Genomic DNA, 18,216 nt, shown 5'->3' on the forward strand with positions numbered 1-18,216 from the left:
GTCTCCCAAATAGGCTACATAAATTTTTATATGAAAGTGAGAGCTTTCATCCTATATTGTGCACCACTGATAGGTTCAAACTTCACACTTTTGCCACCCTCATCATAGTCCTTTATTGGACCTATGGGAGTCAAGTTATCATAAATAGGCTGCTGCAAAAAGGGTGCACTTGCTGCATTTCCATGATAACCAGCACTATCAGATGCATTTACATGGCCAGCACTGAATCCTTGTGCTCCAACAGCCCTAGCGGGTGCATATACATTTCCATATGGTCCACTTTGTGCCCTAGGCATCATGCCTATGTTGCCATACATGGGATTGCGCACTCCATCTTACATACTCGGACACATTGGGTGTTGAGAACCATGCATTGGCTATTGCATACCATAGGGATTTGTGCCATACATCTCCATATGCGGTCCTTGACCAAGCATTGCATGAAAAATGGTGGCACCACCAAAGTATCCTTGTTGTCCCATGTTTGCATTTGCATGAATACCTTTTTGTCCATATTCCCATGGATTTGCACTATCAACTTGGCCATGGCCCATGCATTTGCACTTGTTGTCCCACGAGTACTGATTGTTTGTGTTGATGAGAAACTTTGGGCTCTTCCAATGGAGGCTTAGGCATTTCCTAGAAGGTGTCTTTTTCTCTTTGCCTTTGTTGTCCTTCTTTGGGGCATTCAAGAATCCGGTAAAGTGAGGATTCTTTGCCAATTCAACAAAGAGATTTGTTGCTATCCTCATTTGATCTTTGAACCTATCATCAAATTCTTCACCATCTTGCTGGTCATCAGCATCTTGAGGCATGGAAGTCCCAAAATTTGGGTCATTTTCCACATTTTCAGCTTGCTGTCCATGCTGAGAACCTTGTCCAAGATCATGCATTGCATTTTCCCCTTCACCATGTGAATGAAGCAAATTGAGATGCATCATTACCACTTGATCCTGTATCACCGTGTGAAGAAATACTTCCTATAATCAGCAGAGTTGAGCACAATTTCAGCAATAATGCAAAGCTTTTGACTTACAAGGTGCCTCGGGCCCACCAATTCAAAGGATTTGAAGGTATCCCGACAATGGAACCATGAAACCGGCCTTCCTTCCGTGGAAGTGTGGTAATAGCTTGATTATAGCTTAATTACAGCAAGCAATAATTAATGAAGTGTTGAAACATAAACATTTACCTATCAATCTTGGACATTGGACACCTTGTTGGCCCCAAAACTAGTGCCCCTTTCGGTATTTCTTTATCTTTAATTGCAATTGAATTTGGATACAATGAGATTCATTCAATCCCTATCGCAATCCAAAAGCCCCTTGCTATCAACAATAATCAGCAAGTCTTCTTCAAATTGATTTGCCCCTTGATTTACTTGGACAATTGGCCTTCACTAACTCCTTGGGAAATGAAATTTATCCCAAATTTGAACGTTGATTGGTCCCTCACTTGAATCTTTCTAAGAATTAATTATCAGCCCTGAAAATTCAAGATTTGATGCTTCAATATCCTAGCACGCTTTCCGAGGTGGTTGTCAAACCCTAATTTAGCTGTAAATTAGGGTTTACAGCAGAGAAAAATACAATCTCTCAGACTCTATGGATTAGAATGCTGAAATCTTCGGAGTCGGGCTGGGAAACGGCTAGAAAATGAGAGATAATGTTGAATAGAGAGAAAATTCAGACTTCCATCATGAGAAAATAGAAGAAATCACTTGCTGCCCTGTTTAGATAGCCCTAAAAGCTGTCTCCATTGATGGAACACACCGAACATGATGTTAGTTTGACTGAAATAGCCCTCAAGCTACTGTCACCTATTGCTGGAGTCTCTTCAAGGCATGTCACCAACTCTTGGAGGGTCTCTTGCTGGCTAGAAATGGCATGTTAACTATTGTAGCAGCTATGGCAACCTTCTTTTTGTCTCTCTTAGCTTGCACAAGGCTGGAATGACCCTCTCTTTCCCCTCCCCCAATCTCAAAAATGTCTTTTCCACTTGCATGGGCAAGTTTTGCCAAGTGGCAGCTTTCCAAACACAAAATTTCAGCATTGTTTGCATTATTAAATTAATTTTCAACTTTAAAATTCTGTAAATTAATTTAGTAATTATTTTAGTGCCCATAAAATTAGTGTGACCAGCCAATAATTAAATTGGCTAGGCCGATTCATCTCCCAAGTGTTCTTAAGTTTTCTTTAGTCCCCATATTGGCATTAGGTATCATTAAATGCCAAATCCCTAGTGTCCAAGTGACCTTTATGGCTAATAAAATTTCTTAGGCCAATTTCGGACACCAAATACTGCCCAGTATCCATGCAACATTACTTAAGAGAACTTTTGCCTTTGACATCCATTGATTTGCTCAAGTCCTTGGCTCATAAATATGAAATAATCTCAGTTGCACTTCACATGTGCAACACATACTTAAAACATTTGATTAAAAATTAATCCGATTGTTAAGCAAAGCAAACAAAATTTCACGTCCTTGTGAAACCATCCTTCTTTTTAGCAAGGAGAACAAGTGTGCCCTGTGGGGATGGACATGGTTCAATGAAGCCTTTTGCAAGATAGTCCTGCGGCTACTTAGTTGAGTTGGACAAAATTGGGGAGCTAGATGGAGCCAAAAAGAGCAACATCAATTGGTTTTGAGGTGCTCGACAACTTCATAGACCCTTCTACTTTCCTTTGTTCTTGGCTTCATCCACCTATTTCAGCCCTTCTCTCCTGCATATTACCCAATGGGCTTTGCCATGTAGTTTTTCCCTGTTTGGCAGTGACAAACATTGTTTTTGGGCTCTCATTCCTCTTTATTCACATTTTTGCACTCAATATCTCTTCATCTTTGCACAACTGAATGTTCTTGTGAGAGAAGTGAACATGGATCATTTAGTCTCAAGCCACAACGAGAGTATTTGTTGTCAATTGGTGATGTATGCATTTTGGTCAATTATTGCAATATTTTAGGAAGTTATTTTGTCTAATGAGAAAGTTGGAGATTTGTTATTGGTAACAATCCGAAGTGCACATGAGCCTAATCTCTCAGAAATTTGAGGTTATGTTTCTGTTTTCCTGTTAGTACGATGCATGCTTGTATTTGTTTATCTGCACATATTGTAGGTGAATTATTGAGGCAGCTGTTATTAGATTACAATGTGATATCGGAGTGTTGCTTTTTGTTTGTATTTTACTCAGTCTAATATGTTCTCACTTCATGTTTATCTTTTGATGATAGCTGGGTTGAGTTTGCTGATAAGAAAGTGGCTAAGAAGGTTGCCGAAATGCTGAATGGAGAACCTATGGGTAATTCATTTGGTTTGATATATCAAACAAATCATTCTATTTTGATTTAGTTGGGTATATGTTTGTGTAAGTTCTGAATTTCAAAGTTGCTGATGATAAATTTATGTCTTACTCATGTCTTTATAAGGTGAAAGTTTAGGCTTGCAGGGTTGTTAGACTTGCTACTGCATGATTCTTAACAATGCTATTAGGTTGATTTGGAGTGGTCATACATTTGTATCTGAGTGCTTAGCTGCAGAAGCCGTTTGGCACATGCAAAGGTTTCCTGCTTCTGGGGTAGAAGTGGGACAGGACTGGGAGTAATGGACAGATGTATGGTGACCAAAGGCACTTCCATCTCTCCCACTCAATGTCTTGCATGTCACATTATCTTTTGTCATGATGGACAACAGTTAAACTTCTAAAGTGGTAGACATTGTTGGACTAGATTTAACAATTTTGTATGACTTTAAGGCAATTTCACTTATATTTTCCTTCTTCATGCCAGGCTCTTTTTTCTTGGTGAATCACAATTATTTGTGGCCCAGTTGCGTGATAAGTACATGTTGCTACTGTAGCAGCTATGTAAACACCCCGAACAACGTAGTATGCTTAAGAATTATGATATTTACTTGTTTTCGAGATTTAATATAAAAGAGAATGAACACTTAAAGCTGAAAATGAAAATTACTCACAAAATTACAGCCATGAAAATGTAAAAGTAATGGAGACAAGATTGAGGGTTGAAGATCCCCCCCCCTCCCTGAAGGAATGTATTTCTGCTCAACCCAAGTCCCTTAGGGAAGAGCTCAGTTACAATCAACCTGAGAGTGAGGAGAAATAATTCTCACTCTTACAAGATCATGCAAAGATGTACAAACACACGTGCATTATCTATTATGCAATGATTAGAACTGATTTCTTTACAGTATGAGAGAAGAAAGAGGGGAAATCAACCTTTCTCCATTGTTGATCAGCAGTACATGGATAGAGCTTGCTTCTTGTTGCTAAAATGGAAGAAAGAGCTTGAGAAGGAGGTGCTGTAATGAATTTATAGGCTTGCTGTCGTGTAAAACAGCAGTGATAGAAGAGGGAATATGGAGGAATTTGATAATGGAAAAGTGGGGGATGATGATGGGGATGGATGGGGCCAGTTTCTGGCTATTTGTGGGTGCTGTATACGAGTTTACAGCAAAGAAAAATGATGCTGAATGAAGAAAAACGAGCTCTTATTTATAGGAGAGGAAAGAGCTAGTACAAAAGGGGAAAGTGGAGTAGCACAAGACAAGTGTCCAGCCACATGTCATGAGATGTGATAAGTGGTGGGACACTTGGAAACTTGTGTGACAAGTGTCTTGACACTTGTCTCTTCTCTATGGCCTTATTTTTTGGGCTGAATACTGTCAAGAATAGAAACAACCAAATTTAGTAAGCACAGTCAGAGTACAGAATTTACTATTTTTAGAATGACATTCCTATTTTTTAGGACTAGCATTTTTAGGCTAATTCGAGGCTCCTAAAATTTAGGAACCTCCTAAAATTTAGAGATCCCCCCTCCCCTCCCCCCAATAATGGTGTCATATGAAAGCTTTTTCCGTGTACATCGCAAAAACGGTATCAAAATCTTCATGTGACTTTCCTATGCAAAGAAATATGCATTTCAAACTTTCAGCCCATACATGCACATTGTACAAGCATTTCATAATCATGCCATCTTGTTGATTGTAACTGTCTGTTCTGGCGGATCTAGCCCATACTTCAAGGCATCAATCCTTTCTGTGTGCGAGTCTAACCCTGATATGCGTGAGTTCTTGTCACAGGCGCCCAATCGGGCCATATAGATGGAAGTGTGAACTATCTTTTCTCTAACCTAGCGCGTGGGTCCACCATAACCTGTGACCACTCATCAGTGGCTAGCTCCAATGTACTTTTCTTTATATCTAATTAGTGCACAGGAAACAAATTTAATAAATCATTATATAGACAAATTAATGAAAAAGGATACAAATTCTGTTTCTATAGAGTTGTGACAGCCCTCTGGCTTTTATTCAGCTCTCCTCAGCTGAAAAGCTTCTTGATATGGTTGAAGAATGTCTGGGTAATCCTTCATGAATTTTTCATTACCCACTGTGCATCTGTTGTGGGTAGATTCTTGAATTTTAGTAAGAATTTTCGTGTCACAAGGCCACTTCTTGTGGTTCGATCCTTGTGAAACAAAATCTGTTCAGGTTCCAAGAGTTGCTCTGTTTCTTCAACTTTTGGGGGATCTTCAATAATGGGTTCCTTTGGTTCTGGTCCTATGTAAGGTTTTAGCAAACTTAATGAAAAGCATTGTGTATTTTCCAATGAGCAGGAAGCTCAAGTCGATAAGAAACTTCATTTATTTTCTTAATCACTTTGAAGGGTCCAAAGTATCTACTGGAGAGCTTTGGAAAAGATGAATTTTAATTGGAACCTTATTTGAGCCTGCTTTTATCAAACTTTAGCAAGACATATTGACCTTTTTCAAAAGCCAAAGGTCTTCTTCGTTTATCTGCTTGCTTCTTTTGTCGCTCTTAGGCAACTTTGATAGTGGCTTGAACTTGATCCATTGTTGTTTTTAAATCTGAAGCAAACTCATCAGCAGCAAAAATCTTATCTTTAGTGCGAATAATTGGAGAAGGAATCACTTTACCCTGTACTATTTCATTTGGAGCTTTCCCTGTGGATGAGTGCACTGTATTGTTGTAAGCAAACTCCAATAATGGAAGATATTTCTCCCATTGTGACTTATGTTCACTAACATAAGCTTTCAACATATCCAAAAGAGTGAGATTCATCACCTCTGTTTGGCCGTCAGTTTGAGAATGAAAAGCTGAGGAGAACTTTAAAGTGGTTCCCAAATTCTCAAATAAAGCACGCCAAAAGTTACTTGTTAATTTGGAGTCTCTATTTGAAATGATCTCAGAAGGCATACCATGTAATCTAAAGATATGTTGAATGATATCTGAAATGATCTCAGAAGGCATACCATGTAATGTGAAGATATGTTGAATGAAAAGTTTTGCAGCTTGTGCGGATTTCAATGTTTTATGGCATGGAATTAAATGTGATTGCTTGCTGAATCGATCAATTATGACCCAAATCATATCATGACCTTGAGGTGTTCTTGGAATACCTGAGATGAAATCCATTGTGATAGATTTCCATGGATCTTTGGGCACTGGAAGAGGTTGCAACAATCCTGGAGTTTTCTACCTATCATACTTGGTTTTTTGGCATACTAAACAAGCCTCAATGAAGTTATGTGTATCTCTTCGCAATGTTGGCCAATAAAAGTAGCGCTCAATTGCACTTAGAGTGGCTGCCCTCCCTCTATGCCTTGCATAAGGGGGTTCATGACTTTCTTTAAGCACCTTTTGTCGAACAGGAAGAGTAACACAAAGGCGATTGTTCATGAGAAGGTAACCGTCTTTGATGGAATAATCTGGATGAGAACCTCCTTACTGTAGATTTGACCAAATTGCTGCAAAATCAGTATCTTCATCATAAGTATTCTTTATCGTTTGAAAATCTTCATGATGAGCCACTGTAATAGTTGCAATGCGAGGCACTCTAGAAAGTGCATCAGCAACTACATTTTGTTTCCGTGGAGTGTACATAATTTGAAAATGAAACATAGACAAGAAATTTTCCCATCTTGGATGTTTCTCCTGCAAATGCTTTTGAGTCTTGAAATACTTCAAGCTCTGATGGAATTCATTGTCTAAGAGATAATGTTTCCATATCTTCAAAGCATGAACCACTGCTAAGAGCTCATTTTCATAAATGTCATACCTTTTCTCCACATCATTTAGACGGCTGGTTTCAAAGGCTACGGCATGGCCTTCTTGATTTAGCACTGCACCAATATAATCACCGCAAGCATCTGCTTCCACCACAAATGGTTTTACCAAATCTGGAATGATAAGAACAGGTCCAGAAGTAAGAGCTGTTTTCAGCCTTGTGAAGGCTCTCTTCTCTTTTTCCTTCCATTGGAAAGAGGTCTTCTTCTTTGTAAAGTCATGAAGTGGAGAAGCCATTTGTGCAAAATGCTTGATGAAGCGGCGGTAATAAGAGCATAAGCCAAGAAACGATCGCAGCTCATGTACATCATGAAGATGAGGCCATTCTTGGATTATCTTGATCTTTTCAGGATCTATCTGAATCCCTTCAGAAGAGATGACATGCCCAAGGTAATTTATTTTATGCATGAAAAATTCACTCTTTTTACCATTTACCAAGAGTTGATTTTGTTGAAGTAATTGTAGAACAATCTCTAAGTGTTGATGATGCTCCTCTTCATTCTTGCTAAAGACAAGAATATCATCAAAGAAAGTACCGACATATTGTAGATGCTCTCTAAAGATGCGCTCCATCATTCGATTAAAGGTGGCTGGTGCATTGGTTAATCCGAAAGGAACCACCAAGAATTCATAAAGACCGTATAAAGTGCGGAAAGCAGTTTTGTGTACATCTTGTGGTATTACCCTAATTTGATGATAACCACTCTTTAGATCAATGCGGCTGAAAACCTTTGAGCCTCCTAGACGATCCAAAATGTCGTCAATTCTGGGAATAGGAAATCGATTCTTCACAGTGATTTTGTTGAGGGCTCGATAATCAATGCACATCCTGAATGTGCCATCTTTCTTTAGAACAAGAAGAACCGGTGAACAAAATGGTGAGCTACTTGGCCTAATTAGCCCACGGTTGAGTAGGTCTTCGACTTGCTTTCTGATTTCTTCTTGTTGAGGACGGCTCACACGGTATGGTGCTATATTAGAAGGAGAACTGCCTGGAATAATATCAATATGATGGTCTTCTGGCCTTTCTGGGGGAAGCTGATAAGGAAGATCTTCCGAAAAACAATCTTTATACTTTTCCAAGAGCTGAAGTCGCTTTTGGTTTTCAGCATTCATATTATCTTTTACATCAGTGACATAAAGTAAACAACATTGAACACAATCCTTAATTGCTCTAGAGACTTGCATATGGCTTACCATAGGTATGGTGTCTCCAAAAACTCCAGCTTGGATCTCATACTTCTTGCCTTTGTTGGTGAGTTCTACCTTCTTTTTCTGAGAGAAGATGGTTGAATCTCTCTATGATTCCAGGGCATGCCAAGAATCACATCGCAACCATCAAGGTCTCCGATACAGAAGGTATCTTTGTCACTGTAGCCTTGAATTTGAAACTTGAGCTTGCCAATGTAGGGTGTCACAGTCTTCACTGTGTCACCTTCATCGGCATTTAAAGCTTGGCGAACTTCTGCCGGAGTGTCTATCTCTTCATTTTTTAATCCAAGCTCTTTAGCTAATTGCAAGGAAATGACATTTTCATTCGCCCCAAGATCTATCAAGAATAGTGCTTGCTTACCTTGCAACTGTCCCCAAGCTTTTAATAATTTGCGCATCTCTGGAGTGTGAGTTGTGTTTGCAACTACATCACTGATAGCATTGATTTTCACTGGCGACTTAGGCTTGTTGTCAGAAACCTTGCTTTGTCCTTTGTTTGGACATTGCTTCACTATGTGGCTTGTTTGTCCACATTTAAAGCACTTCCATTCTTTCATGAAGCGCTGCTTTTCTTCTTCGGAAAGTTGCTTTGCTTGTGGGTATAGATTGGAGCGAAATTGAGGAGAATTAGGAGGTGCATAGGGTTTCATCTTCTTTTGATTTGATGGCTGCTTTTGCCGCTGTTTTTGTCCTTCATTTGGAGCTGAATACTCCTCATCATTAGCTACTCTCTTGTTATCATTCTTTTGGAATGATTTGTTGCCATTGTGCTCCATTTCCCATGTCTTAGCATGGCCAGTGAGTTCCCTGAGACTAGAACAATGATAATGATTAAGAGCAATACGAAGTTTAAAATGCAAACCTCCTTGAAACTTCCTAAGCTTTTCCGAACTGCTGATCTTATTGAAATGTTGGACCTTCAAAAGTAGCTGCCAAAATCTCTTGGTATAGTCACCAGGTGACTCATTTTTCCTTTACCAAAGCCGATCCCATTCTATTTTTACATCTCTTTTGAAATGAACAGGAAGAAATTGGCTTTATATCATGCGAACAAAGGACCGCCATGATTTTGGGGCAGCATGATCATATTCCAACCCCGTCCACCAAGTATGGGCTAAGTCGGTCAAATGTAAAGTTGCAAACTTAATCTTTTCTTTTTCTTTATACTTGTCACGACCATACAAAATTTGAAATTGATGAATAAACTTCAGAAGAAGATCAGGATTTCAGGAACCATCATATATACTGAACTTGATCTTCTTTTGAAGTTGAGATAGTGACTTAGTCTTCTTCTTCTTCTTATACCTTCGTCCATGCCCGGATCTTGAGGTTGAAGATGATGAAGTGCTTGATGGGGATGAAGATGGAGACGAGGGTGAAGAATGTCGACGCCTTTGACGATGATGAGGTCTTCCACGAGAAGGGTGTGACTCTTCGTCACTAGAAGAGGGTCCATTAGAGTAGGCGCTAGATGACTTTGAAGAAGAGGATGAGCTTCGACGTGATCTCTTTCTTTGTCTTGAAGTAGAATGGGACTGCCTCTTAGAAGTAGTTGGACTTCTTGATCGGCTCCTTTCATTGGTATGGCTTTGTCTCCTTGAAGCAGATGGGCTTCTTTTCTTGAATTCTTCGGGATTCTCAACTTTTTCTAGTTTGAGAAGTTGCTCACGAATTTGCTGATTCTCCTCTCTAAGACTTTGAATGGCTTGAAGGATAGTACTCGACTGATCCATTGAGACTCTAAAAAAAATATACTCAAGCACTCAATGCAAGGGTTGAAAGCAAACGAACTTATAATTGTAAGCACTACCAGTGTTGGGGTGAGGACCGAGCCAAAGCTCTGATACCACTGTAAACACCCCGAACAATGTAGTATGCTTAAGAATTATGATATTTGCTTGTTTTCGAGATTTAATATAAAAGAGAGTGAACACTTAAAGCTGAAAATGAAAATTACTCGCAAAATTACAGCCATGAAAATGTAAAAGTAATGGAGACAAGATTGAGGGTTGAAGATGGGCAATCCCCCTCGAAGGAATGTATTTCTGCTCAACCCAAGTCCCTTAGGGAAGAGCTCAGTTACAATCAACCTGAGAGTGAGGAGAAGTAACATGCAACGATGTACAAACACACGTGCATTATCTATTATGCAATGATAAGAACTGATTTCTTTACAGTATGAGAGAAGAAAGAGGGGAAATCAACCTTTCTCCATCGTTGATGAGCAGTACATGGATAGGGCTTGCTTCTTGTTGCTAAAATGGAAGAAAGAGCTTGAGAAGGAGGTGCTGTAATGAATTTAAGGCTTGCTGTCGTGTAAAACAGCAGTGATAGAAGAGGGAATATGGAGGAATTTGATAATGGAGAAGTGGGGGATGATGATGGGGATGGATGGGGCCAGTTTCTGGCTATTTGTGGGTGCTGTACACGAGTTTACAGCAAAGAAAAATGATGCTGAATGAAGAAAAACGAGCTCTTATTTATAGGAGAGGGAAGAGCTAGTATAAAAGGGGAAAGTGGAGTAGCACAAGACAAGTGTCCAGCCACATGTCATGAGATGTGACAAGTGGTGGGACACTTGGAAACTTGTGTGACAAGTGTCTTGACACTTGTCTCTTCTCTATGGCCTTATTTTTTGGGCTGAATACTGTCAAGAATAGAAACAACCAAATTTAGTAAGCACAGTCAGAGTACAGAATTTACTATTTTTAGAATGACATTCCTATTTTTTAGGACTAGCATTTTTAGGCTAATTTGAGGCTCCTAAAATTTAGGAATCTCCTAAAATTTAGGGACCCCTCCCAATATGGGTGTCATATGAAAGCTTTTTCCGTGTACATTGCAAAAACGGTATCAGAATCTTCATGTGACTTTCCTATGCAAAGAAATGTGCATTTCAAACTTTCAGCCCATATATGCACATTGTACAAGCATTTCATGATCATGCCATCTTGTTGATTGTAACTGTTTGTTTTGGCGGATCTAGCCCACACTTCAAGGTATCAATTCTTTCTGTGTGCGAGTCTCACCCTGATATGCGTGAGTTCTTGTCATAGGCGCCCAATCGGGCCATATAGATGGAAGTGTGAACTATCTTTTCTCTAACCTAGCGCGTGGGTCTACCATAACCTGTGACCACTCATCAGTGGCTAGCTCCAATGCACTTTTTTTATTATCTAATTAGTGCAAAGGAAACAAAATTAATAAATCATTATATAGACAAATTAATGAAAAAGGATACAAATTCTGTTTCTATAGAGTTGTGACAAGCTAAGAAACATGTTTCTTTGAATTTGAAACTTACGAAACGTTTCTTAAAGTACGAAACGTTTTTGAGAGTAAAAAAGTGGGCGTTTTTTACTTTTTTTATTTTTTCGGTGAGTTGGAATTCAAAACAAGGTTCTTTTGACAAAAACTAATGGGCAATGTTAAACATGATGATGATGATGTGTAATGATTCATGAGGGCTCAAGATTTTGGATGAGAGACTGATTTTTTTGTGATTTTGTTTAGTTATTGGACTTTGTCAATCTAGTATCTATTCTTGTCTCGAGATTTGAATATTATACGACTTTAGTCTCATTTATGAGTTATTTATGATATATTATGATTCATTCTTAATTTTGACATTTTGTCAGTTTGTTTTGAAATGAGAATTGTGATGTTGCAACTTGACTCAATCCATAGATAGGCTATTTACATGTGAATTTCAATTTTCTTTGCATGATATATATGAATCATATTGTTTGAGTTCTAAACTATAGTATGGCTTGTCCAAAGACTAACTTTGATATAAGTGACAAGTCAATAATGGATCATGGATATGTAACGTATTATGTATTATTCTCAATTGACTCTATTATCACTCAAGCTCAATTAGCCATTCTTTGTTTAAGAGAGAGTTCCATAGAGGTTTAGAACCTCTTTCCCCAATCAAAACTATTAAAAATCCCTATATAAAAAAACCCGCGTTTCTTATTTTATCCCCTCTTGAAAGAAACTTATGAAACACGTTTCTAACGTTTCGTTTCTAAACGTTTCTGGCTGCTATGATGGTCTATACTTTGACTTGCGTTACGCCTCTATATATCTTTACATGCTCTGGCAAAGGTATTATCTTGTAAGAAGTTATTCATAACATGGCATCCCACAACTTAGCATTGTATTCCTCTAGATTCGAGCAGTCCTTAACATCCAGCTTGTGGCAAGCTATGATTATGTCAATTGCAAAAGTGGCCGTTAAGCACACATAAGAAAATATGTGTTTGAAACCTACCCATGTAGTAGGAGCAATCCCTTGATGCATCAAAGAGGCACACCATTGCAAAGCATAGCCCTTCCAGAAAGATATTGCCTTGCGTACTTTTTAGGTCTCAGTGAAGTTGCCACCAGAGAATGCTGCATCAAATTGCTGTAAAGAAGAGGGGGATACTACCTTGCGAACTTTTGAGGCCTCAGTGAAGTTGAGACTAGAGAATGTTGCATTAAATTTCTGTAATAAAGAGAGGGATTGTGGTTTGTCTTTGGCTCCTTTGAAAGGTCAAACTTCACAGAATGACCTCCATGTTTGAAGTTTTTAGTTTTCCCATTCAGAGTTAGATGGTCATACAGAGGCCCTTAAGGAAATTATTGCTATTGATCCAACTTTTGCAGTTGGATTGGCAATTTCCATGATGCTCATGGTAAAACTCTAGAAGCATTTTGTCATACACCCCTCCTTGTTTGCTAGGTTGCACATCTCCATTCGTGCTTGCATGCACTCCTTCTTGAGAATGGCCACCAGCCATAGCCAAACCTTTGCCAAAATAGCAAGTTGAAGAGGATTAGGTGAGGGACTTGGATGTGGGTAAAAGGGTGCTTGAGATGAAAAATTGTTGTGAAGGAGGTTAATGAAAAGGGGTAGGCTGGTATGAATATTGTGAAGCTTGGTATTTCTGAGGAGTGATGTGCTTAGAAGGAATATGCTGCATAGGGGGTTGAGAAGGAAGCTGGGTCACTAAAATAGTACACTGGAGTTTTGGAAATGGGGAAATGAAATGACAAAAAACAGAGTTTCAACTCGTTTTGGAATTTTGAGGTGGGAAGGGGGAGAGTTTCAGATTGTAGCATTAAATTCACACACACATACATACACGCACACACTCTCTCTCTTTAATATATCAATGGCCACAAGAATATTTACTTAAATTTCACACAACAAGCCTTATATTACATGATTCATGAGTTTCGAATGTGTTACAACATACACCATATATGATCATTGCAAGATTGAAGAAGGCCTGAGAAGAAGAAGAAGAAGAAGGAGAAGGAAGAAGAAGGAGGAGAAGAAAGGAGGAGACAGAGAGCTATGAGTTGTGTGGATGAGAGAGAGAGATGGAATTGGGCAGAAACGCTCGAGCAGATGGGTTGGTGGAAAATGAGAAGAAAGAATGTTTTGGATAAAATGTACTGCCGCGAGGTGCACAGACCGAAATGGAGTTTTGGTGTTTTCCTTTTGGGCAGAAATGGCCGTTCCATTTTGGACTTAGTAAAACACTGTTGCAGCATACTATAGGGCTATTTGTGAAGAATACATCTAGAAGCCTTTTGAATATCATGAGAATCAATTTTGTGATTTTAATAGTTTTAGGTATGATTGCAAAATTGTATTATTATATTGACTTTGTATTGGTTGTTGTAATGTATTAAATGTATAATTGACCCAATAATGAAAGTATTGATAGGGCTTTGAAGCTTGGTATGGTCATTACTTCATTAAGAATTTCACCTAAAGCCCCTCCTTGAATTGGGATATTCTTTTTCTTCCTCCTTGAATCAGGATATTCTTTTTCTTTCCTCCTTGGCCCTTTGAGAATAGCAAAAAATCTCTAATCTCTTGATGGAACTTGACGGATCTAGACTAAGTGAGCTGAGAGTAAACGCGTCAGATAACACACATAGAGAGTAGAGAGCAATAGAGAGGAGAGTGAGCACGATACATTTGATGTTTGGTACAAAGACGAGTGTACCACTTTTTAGGTTTTGATAATATATATAAAGTACAAGAGTGTAAGGGTTTGTTCACACCCGAACATTGTAAAAGGCACAATGAGCCTTTATTTCCAACAACTTCCCACCTAAAGGCAACGTGCCTAAATGTAGAGGAAAGAATCAACTAAGTCTGTGTATGTACAAAGTTGAAAGACATATATACTATCCAATCCCCATCATCTGGCGGCAATGAGAAAACTGCTCGGCTGGAAGACGCTTCGTGAGAAGGTCTACAGGGTTATCATATGTATGTACCTTGACAAGCTCAATGCCTTTGCTGTTAAGTACATCCTTGATAAAGTGATACTTCACCTGTATGTGCTTTGTCTTTGCGTAAAAGACAGGATTCCGTGCTAGCATGATAGCACTCTGATTGTCATATGGAGGATAGGAGCCTCTATAATACCAAGCTCTCTCACCAAACGTGAAAGCCATAAAGCCTCTTTGCATGCCTTGGTGGCAGCCACATATTCTACCTCTATAGTAGACAATGTGACACACTTTTGCAACCTAGATATCTAGGAGATTGCTCCTCTTGTGAACATGACCACATATCCTGAAGTAGACTTCCTACAGTCAAGATGGCCAACATAGTCTGCATCCATGAACCCAACAACAAATGACTTCTGCTTACCAAAACAGATACACAAATCCTTTGTGGCCTTAAGGTATCTCATGATATCCTTCACTGCTTCCCAATGCTTTTTGCCAGGATATGTCATGTATCTGCTAACCACTCCCACCGCAAATGCAATGTTAGGACATGTAGCAACCATAGCATACATCAAGCTACCAACAACTGAAGCATAGGGTATCTTGGCCATTTCAGCCTTTCCATCATCTGATGTAGGCCTGTCATTTGTACTAAGTTTCACATATGGAGGCAATGGTGCACTAATGGCTTCCCCCCCTTCATATTGAAACGCTACAGAACTTTCATGACATACTCTTGTTGTGATAAATAAAGAAGATCCTTTGATTTGTCTCTGAGTATACTCATGCCAAGAATGTGATTGGCCTCACCAAGATCTTTCATATCAAAGCTATTGTGTAAACTTTGCTTCAAGGAGTCCAAGGCATGAACATCCTTGCTTGCAATCAGCATATCATCTACATACAAAACCAAGAGAATAAGGCTGCCATCAGCTGGTTTCTTGGTGTATAAGTAGTGATCAACTTGAGAACGATGAAATCCTTGAGATTGCATGAATGAATCAATTTTTTGATACCATTTTCGTGGTGCCTGCTTCAGCCCATACAAACTCTTGTTGAGTTTACATACCATGTACTCTTTTCCCTTTGCAGCGAAACCTTTAGGTTGTTGCATATAAATCTCCTTAAGCATGTCGGGTGTAAAGTCCCTTCGTCTCTGTGTAAATAGTCTTACGGGTGTGATTACATCCTTATTGTATCCTAACATATAAATACATTCTTTTATTCTTTGTGTACCATCACAATCTAGTATAGCTATCTCGATTCTCTGCGTTCACTCTCTCTAACACTCAGCTCGCGTCTTGCTCTTGCACTCCATTGCGCACTCTCTCCCCTTCAAACTGGTATTAGAGTGTGACGGTCTAAGCTCGGAGACAAGACATGTACAAGCAGGTGCAAGCAATAGCTAGCACTCATAGCCGATAGGTGTAGGCGATAGTTGTAGCTACAGGAGAGAGGAAGCAGTCGCTGGCGAGGGGAAACAGTCACAGGCGATAGGTGACAGCTTCGCAATAAGGCGTCAGATGGGAGATGTGGCCAGTCGACTGACTGACGACTAGCGACTCCCAATGACCATCATAGGGCGGCGGATTACAAGGTGATGTGACGCCTCATGATTTGTAGTGCACGTGGGCACTAGTTGTGACACGCCAATGACCAGGCGCCAGCGTGCTGCGTGACCATCACCGGGCGACATGACTGCTGTCAGATGGGCAGCCGGCAGGGTTCTAGGTCATGCGACGTGACTGGTAGGTCAACGGACCTTGTCATGCCATTTTTTAAAGGTCACAAATTCGTTTTTCTTCAAAATTCTCTTTGAATTTCCCCTTGGCTTGACGGGGGTTCACGCGCACAACACAAAGTTCAAGTTTGTGCGTATTTTTGCCCAGAAATTTGGGGCTTTTCAAATTGAGTTATTCACGCAAAATTGAGGCTTTTGTGTCAGAAATTGCAGAGATTGTGTGTGTTTGAATTGGGGATTTTGCAAAATATACTGAAATTTTGCTCATTTGAGTGAATTTTCTCAACATTGGACCCATAAAATTTGGGGCTTTTGCTGTATTGGTGAAATTTTGTTCAGCTGAGTTAGATTGGCTGACATTCATGCACACTTGGACCCAGAAGTTTTGGGGCTTCTGCAAAATTTTGTGAAATTTTGCTAAGTTTGCCAATTTTATGCTTTCGGGAACATGTATTAATGCAGCTGGGGCAGATTTGATAGTGAAATTTTGGGGCTTTTGCTGAAATCTATGGATTCTGGCAAAGTTAATGTGTGAAATGCACTTTGGGAATATTGCTGCAACAATCTTGTGGTTATAAGTAGAGTGATTTGAGCGTTTTTATCTCTCGCTTGGTTGATTTTGGAGAAATTGCAGAGATTTCTTGGTGTTTTGGGTATCAAAAGTTGATACGAGCACATACGTATGCAATACACATGTTGGACAACTCCCATTGAGTTGATGTATTGCTGATTATTCATGTTGCAGTAGTCTTAGTGATCATTTGCAGATGTATTTTTGGTGATATTGCTGAAGTGGGAGTTACTTGGTAGTGATGTATGCATTTAATGTATGCTGAAATTGCAGTCATACTGCTGAAAGTCATTCGTTCTATTGCTGTACACATACCTGGACTGATTCTTGCTATTATTTGTTGAAAATTTGAGCTGAAATCAGCTGAATATTCAGCTCATTTTTGCTGTCATAAATTGCAGCATTGAATTTCTGGTGTATTGCTGAAAAATGGCTGTAAATGCTTCTAGCAGTAGTGACACTAAATCCTTCTTTGAAATCAAGAGGTTTGATGGCACTAGCTTTTTGACTTGTGGAAGGATAGGATGCAAGGCATTTTGTTTCTCAAGGACTGTGAAGATGCTCTCTTGGAGACTAAGCCTGCAGGTATGACAGATCTGGATTGGGCTAGACTTAATAAGGCCATTGCATACATTCAGATGGCAGTGTCTGATGATGTACTTACAGACATCAAGTGTCTTGATACAGGTTGTGTTATATGAAAAAAGCTTAAGGACACTTATGAAAATACAACTCATGTGAGTCAAGTGCATCTTATGTGTAAACTTGTGAACATGGAGTTGGATGAGTCTAAGCCATCATCTGAGTGCTTTCATAGGGGTTTTGAGTCAGTTACAGGACTCTGGTTTGGCGGCTTTCGATGATAAATTGAAAGCTATTTTCTTATTGATGACTTTACTTGATAGGTGGGAATCTTTGGTTGTGTCACTTAGCAACAACCCCGCTTTGACTTTTGATGGTGTTAGAGGTTCAATCCGTAATGAAGAAATCAGAAAAAAGTCTAGTGGTAACAGTAGTGGCTCAACTTACCATGTAAGAGATAGGTCTGAAAAGAGGGGTAATGCAGCCAGTAAAGGGAAAAGTAGAAGCAAAAGCAAGGGCAAAGTGTAGGATGTCACATGCTATCAGTGTGGGCGTAAAGGGCATAAAAAGCCCGATTGCTGGTACCTCAAGAAAGAGCAAGAAAGAAAGAAACAATAGGGTAAGAAAAAGAAGGACGATAAGAAAGATGATGGCAGCTCTTCCTCAAAAGAAGTTGCAAAGGCAAATGTTGCATCTAGTGTGGTGATTGAAGAGCTTCCTGACATTGAAGAGATACTTGTTGTAGCCTTATGTAATGATGCATG

General features: G+C 39.4%; 1 protein-coding gene across 1 annotated transcript in view; it reads left to right on the top strand.

The window, feature by feature from the left end:
* LOC148018475 (RNA-binding (RRM/RBD/RNP motifs) family protein) overlaps positions 1 to 18,216 on the top strand; it is a 55,873-nt gene that overhangs the window by 18,220 nt on the left and 19,437 nt on the right. Inside the window, exon 3 of the mRNA XM_087662160.1 lies at positions 3,233 to 3,300. Within this exon, the coding sequence (XP_087518286.1) occupies positions 3,233 to 3,300 (68 nt within the window). The remainder of the gene's footprint in view (positions 1 to 3,232; positions 3,301 to 18,216) is intronic.

This window comes from Lygodium microphyllum, chromosome 21, assembly GCF_053477565.2.
Source record: "Lygodium microphyllum isolate KBCC chromosome 21, Lygodium_microphyllum_v1.1.10, whole genome shotgun sequence".
Classification (NCBI taxonomy): domain Eukaryota; kingdom Viridiplantae; phylum Streptophyta; class Polypodiopsida; order Schizaeales; family Lygodiaceae; genus Lygodium; species Lygodium microphyllum.